At 43.8% G+C, this 5,634-nt stretch overlaps 2 protein-coding genes across 2 annotated transcripts in view; both read left to right on the top strand.

The window, feature by feature from the left end:
• Positions 1-2,498, top strand: part of LOC103512907 (glycogen phosphorylase) — a 47,159-nt gene extending 44,661 nt beyond the window's left edge. Inside the window, exon 12 of the mRNA XM_017445600.2 lies at positions 2,424-2,498. Within this exon, the coding sequence (XP_017301089.1) occupies positions 2,424-2,462 (39 nt within the window). The 3' untranslated portion in view covers positions 2,463-2,498. The remainder of the gene's footprint in view (positions 1-2,423) is intronic.
• Positions 2,499-2,531: 33 nt separating this feature from the next.
• LOC103512901 (glycogen phosphorylase-like) lies at positions 2,532-3,430 on the top strand. Its single transcript, XM_008477686.2, has 2 exons — positions 2,532-2,550; positions 3,171-3,430. The coding sequence occupies exons 1-2, from the start codon at positions 2,541-2,543 to the stop codon at positions 3,413-3,415; spliced, it is 255 nt and encodes an 84-aa protein (XP_008475908.1). The 5' UTR covers positions 2,532-2,540; the 3' UTR covers positions 3,416-3,430.
• The last annotated feature ends 2,204 nt before the right edge of the window (positions 3,431-5,634 follow it).

The raw sequence follows: 5,634 nt of genomic DNA, 5'->3' as shown, positions 1-5,634 counted from the left end.
TGTGATTTCACCAATAACTTAATGGAGGATTTCACTAATGGGAGAATTTTTTTGATCCGTCCATAAAAAAGAGTTTTAATAATCCAAAAAGTGAGTTTTAATGATCCAGAAAAGGAGTTTTTTAGTGGATCCCAAAAAGGAGGAGTTTTAAAAAGTTCTCGTTTTGTATAATTAAAGCATTTTTTTGGGTTATTAAATTTTTTTGGAGGATCTTTTACAACAAGACCATTTTTCTACAACAGTTAACACCCCATTGATTCCTTTGCAGGCCTGGGGCCATCCCGTTGAAGGGACCTGTGCCAACAACACAGCTTGTGCTGCGCTGGGCAAGCTCTGGAAGATGGCCTGTCACCTTTATGGAGCACTTTCGTGGCTCGTCACATCGCGATATCTCCACATCAACTTCCTCATCAGGGCAGGTGGAGAGTTCATTCCCGGAGACGGGACAGAAATTTGCGGCTCTGATTACGATTTTTTTGTCTGTTCCGTATTGGTAAGCTATAACTTCCGAACGGGTTCGTGCGGATTTTGATGTTTTATTGATGTTCGCCCAAAGGATTTTTACCCCCCATTTTGGAAGTCTTTTGCGGGTTTACCGGGCCTTTCTTTCTGAGTGGAGTTATATATTAATTACCTAGCTCTTTGGGTTATTGGGGTTATTTCTTTACATGGAAACTTAACATACAGAGTGCTTCTCCTTTGATCCTGGCTCTGATGAAAAAGACATACAGTGAAATATGTTACCGTACGGGTATGTCTATCTACGTAAAGAAAGGTAAGGGGAATAAAAGAGTGGTTTTTTCTTGCGAAATTACCACTGAACATTACTTTCGTTCCCTGTTTCGGGCAATATTTCAGGGGGCGGTTCCTTACATGAAAATGTCCCGGGATTGCACCCCACTACAACACTACCTCTTCTCTGTCCCGACAATTCCAGAGCGTCCTAGCAAAGTTCCCCAATGTCTGGGACCGCAATGATGCGCCGCAATCGTCTTTCTTGGGGTCAAATGTGGCCCACTGCTCAGAGTAGTAGGCAATTCCCCGAATCGCCGTCAAGGAGTGGCTTTTCATTCATTCCGGAAGGTCAGTCAAGGGCACCCACATCTCAGGGGGATTACGAACGACCCGGCCCGAGGAAGTTCAAAACAAGACGAACGGGGGAATCCACACCGCGCCGGCTTGCGCTATCCTGTGGTAAACCCTCCCTGCTGTTGTTATTCTTGGGGTGACGTTATCTGACCAGATGTTTCGCCGCTCGGCGGACCCCGGCGCCCTCGCTACTGGCTGGGTAGGGCCGTGGCGAGGCAACTAACGCAGAAATAGCTTACGCCACCAGGGTACGAAAACCTTTGATTGCAGGGCCGTATTTTTTTCTCTGGGGTCGAGGGGCCCGGCCCCCCCACCCCCCTCGAGCTCCATTTTTTGTCCTCTGGGTAGCCAGACTCCGAAGATTTTAAGGGGCATCCCACCCTTTGAGAATTCTACCTGTAAACGCACTTTTCCAACGGGAAACGGAGTCACCTGTGCCTAAAGCTAAAAGGTCACCATTATTTTTGGGTTAACCCAATTGGGTCAGGCCTTGGACGTATTCAAACTGTTACTAAGTACTCGTATAACTGAGCTTTATTTGCGAGAGAATCGGTGAAGACTGGGGAATACGCTTCATTTGGGAGCAGGGGCTAGCTCACGAAACGCGCAATACGGCTCAAGACCCCGTGGCCTTCCAACTTGGTGTTCAAAGTGAAGCAGAGAATAAGATGAAGCTGGCGGCAATGATATAGAGCGACAGCGCCCGTACTCCATATGGCGGTCAACGCTGGGCGTTCCATCTTGATATGGCAATTGTGGAAACCAAACAAATCATGATTTTTATTATTCTTAATTAATTTTTATTTTTATTTTTTTTTTTTTTTTTGGGTAAAGCAGACTTTTTTACAGCTTTTTGTGGCACATTCACAGCACCTTTATACCAGCATTTACTAAGCATTCCCTTTGCAATTTAATTTCCACATTTCAATAATCTCCTGTACTCCGTCACTGGTTGTTACCGATTAAGTAGTCGGGCTCCATCGTCGCACCGAGGCTGAGTGGACGGCCCCGGCTCCCAAGGGCCATAAGAAGGCGACGCAAAACTTCCGACCGTGCGCTTCTGGGGTCGACCGCGGGACCTCCGGAAACGTGCAACCTAATATGGTACGCACTCGGCCTTGCTAGGGTGAGGCTTATATAGGTGAGGTTGGCAGGGGAATCCCACTTGATTTTTTGGCTCCCTTTCGTGGATGAAAGAACCTGGGTTTAGAAAGGAAAATCTTTTTCCTAACGCCGGTATTTTTGGTGATAACTGTCGGTCCCATTGTTCGAGCGTAGCAAATGGGTGATTTTACTCAAGTTCGTTTTCTGTATTACTGTGTGGTGGTTCTCAGGTGAAACGTATCCATGAGTACAGAAAAGACAACTGTTGAACGCCCTTCCACATCATCACCCTGTATAATAGAATCGAGGAACGAACCGCCAAGGGCAAATGGCACACCCGAACCATCATGATTGGAGGTAAGGCGCTTACGTTTAGGATTGGAAGGCCGGGCCTTATCTTAGGATTGGAGTCAGGGCTGGTACTTAGATGGAGGTAAGGGCTTACTTAGATTGGAAGGTAAAGGCTAACTTAGATTGGAGGTAAGGGCTTACTTAGATGAGAGGGTAAGGCTTACTTAGATTGGAGGTAAGGGCTTACTTAGATTGGAGGTAAGGGCTTACTTAGATTTTAGATTTCAACAAGGTCAATGCACTTCATTAGGGCGAACCCCATTCAAATGTATTATAACTATTGTTTTTCCCGCACAATCAACTTTAGTTTTTAAACCTTAAACGAACTTGGTGAGTTTTTACATAGTTTTAACAAGACGATTTTACATTTAGTTCGTATGTATGTTGACATTGTTGACTGTTGACTTCAAGCGATAACTATTGAACGGTCAGTCCAATTTGGTTCGGGCTTCGATTCGACTTTATCCTAAACAGATAAGAGTAGTTCTAGGAACGGCTGGCTTTCTTCTATCCTGTATTCTCTCTTCGATTTCGGGACGATAAGACCTCCATTCTTACAGCTCCCTCTCTCTCTCTCCTTAAAAAAAGTAGAAAATACATGAACATGATTACTTGTTACCGCACAGGCAAGGCGGCTCCCGGCTACTACACGGCGAAGAAAATCATCAAGCTCATCTGTAGTGTGGCGCGAGTTGTTAATAATGACCCCGATGTGGGAGACAAGCTCAAGGTGGTATTCCTGGAGAATTACAGGGTGACCCTGGCCGAGCTGATCATCCCCGCTGCTGACCTGTCAGAACAGATATCTACCGCCGGAACAGAGGCGTCGGGCACCGGCAATATGAAGTTCATGGTGAGTGAAACACCCTGAATATGAGATTTGTTTTGTTAGGCCAGCCACTCACTATCAGGTAGATCTGACGACATGTTCACGTAATGAGATCTACCTTATTATTTTTTTTAAAAGATGAGTGTTCCACCGCCGTTTTTATTTCGTAGCAATGAAACAACTGCTACATTAGACGCATGTGGCCTGTGTCGTAGCATGCCCATCTCGTAGTATGCCTCTCATCAGATGGGCGAGAAGAGACACAATACTTCCCATTTAGGTGCTGGGTCAACACGAGAACACCAGAAAGTAACCCGTTGAAATATTTGCAATCGAAAAACGAGTACAAACTTTTGTCGATGGTGGGATTCGAACCCGGGACCTTCTGCATGGCAAGCAAGCACGTTACCACTGGACCAACCGTGCCCCCACATCCTTTGACCTTATTTGGTGAACGGCTCTCACGATAAAGGCAGAATTATGTCCCGACAAGAGATAATATCCTCGAAACCTTTCCGCAACTGATCTATACCTGCTCAAGTCAGACAGTGATTCAAAGAGCATAGCACATCTTCAAGATCCAGAGGAGTGAAATCACAAATTGATCTAAAATACTTTCACTAATCACGATGACCAAATAATTCGAATTGTCCCAATATAACCACGTTGGTTTTTCGAACACGAGAACATACGGCAAAACTGGGTTTTGACATTCTTTGAATCCTGAATGACTGAACAATAATTTTTTGTTTCTTTCATCGAATAAGACGGATACCCATTTTCGTGCCGGAATATTTTTAGATAAAAATTACTTTTGTACTTTATTGATGAGATTATGTCAGAGGAAGGTAGACAAGCTGGGTCCGTCCCTCCGGGATTTTTTTAGGCCGTAGTTTATTCGATCGTGGTTAAAGAATACCTATGTACCTACCTAATTTGTTTAATGTTCAGTTTATTATCATTCTTGATTTGATTTTTTGTTTTTACTTTCATGTAATGATTTAAAATCAAGACTACTTAGAGCCCGTTCTCCCTTTATTTCCAATATAATGTTTAAGTCACCCATCCATTTATTGGCCTTTCTCGGCGTAGCTTAACATAGGTGACGCTAAAACCGGTCTTAAATGATCGACTGAAGTGTTATCTAAAACTTTCTCGCTTTGAGTTCATAGGTCGTCGCGACAAATTTCGAGATCAGAGTTCATTTATGTGAGAAAATGTGAAAAAAATCCCCCCAAAACCAGTTTTTTTGTTTTTTTTTTGGCTTTATGGTTTTCTGGACGGGATAAAATCCGCCCCGGGCGGGAATCGAACCCGCGGCCTAGCGCTTACAAGGCTAAGCTAACTAGGCTGGCGGGGCAGGTTTGATAGAGGGAACTTTAACTGCCAAGTTCTTATCGTTCAGAAATCGGAGAGAAGGAAGACAGGCTAGGAGAAAGTTTCGAGAACCTCATTGATTAATTGATTGATTAACAAATCAACGGGTAAAACCCATGTATCTTATTTGTTTAGGATAAAAATAAAGGGGCAAAAAACCAGTAAGACCTTTAATTTGATATATAGGTCGACCAGGTTTGGATAAGTCCTTCTATGGGGACAGACAGACAGACAGACAGACTGACGGACAGACTGACAGACAGACACCGAAGCGAATACAACAGTCCGTCCACTATACCTTTTATTATTAGTAATAATAAAGGAAGGACGGACTAAAAACCAGTAGGTTTCGCCTAGAAGCCCCTGCACCTGGGTCAGTAGTGAATTAACGGAGGGAGATGTTCCAAATTATAGGCAAATATTTTGGGTGTAATACTGGTGTAAGGGTGTATTTTGGGTGTAAGTGCCCCTATGTGACAATTTTATTTCCTCGAGCAACAGTAATCACACGTCCCATTTTACATTTCCAGATTCTACCTATTCGCGGATTACGACTCCTACATCAAATGTCAAGACAAAGTTAGCGAAACCTACTTGGTAAGTAAGATAATGTGAATTTCGGGATCTCGTGCCATTGCTCCCGGATAACATTTTTTTTTTTTTTTTTTTTTTTGTCAATAGATTCCCTAGTTTTCTTCCAATTGTTGTTGTGGCTGTTGTATTTTTTTAAGAGGTTTGATAGAGGGAACTCTAACTGCTATGATCTTATCGTCCCGAAATCGAAGAGAAAAGGAAGACAGGATAGAAGAAAGCCAGCCGTTCCGAGAAAGAACCTTATCCGTTCAGGATAAAATCCGCCCCGGGCGGGAATCGAACCCGCGGCC

The sequence above is a fragment of the Diaphorina citri genome, unplaced genomic scaffold (assembly GCF_000475195.1).
Source record: "Diaphorina citri unplaced genomic scaffold, Diaci psyllid genome assembly version 1.1 scaffold897, whole genome shotgun sequence".
NCBI classification, from domain to species: domain Eukaryota; kingdom Metazoa; phylum Arthropoda; class Insecta; order Hemiptera; family Psyllidae; genus Diaphorina; species Diaphorina citri.
This window is presented reverse-complemented; position numbering and strand designations above follow the sequence as displayed.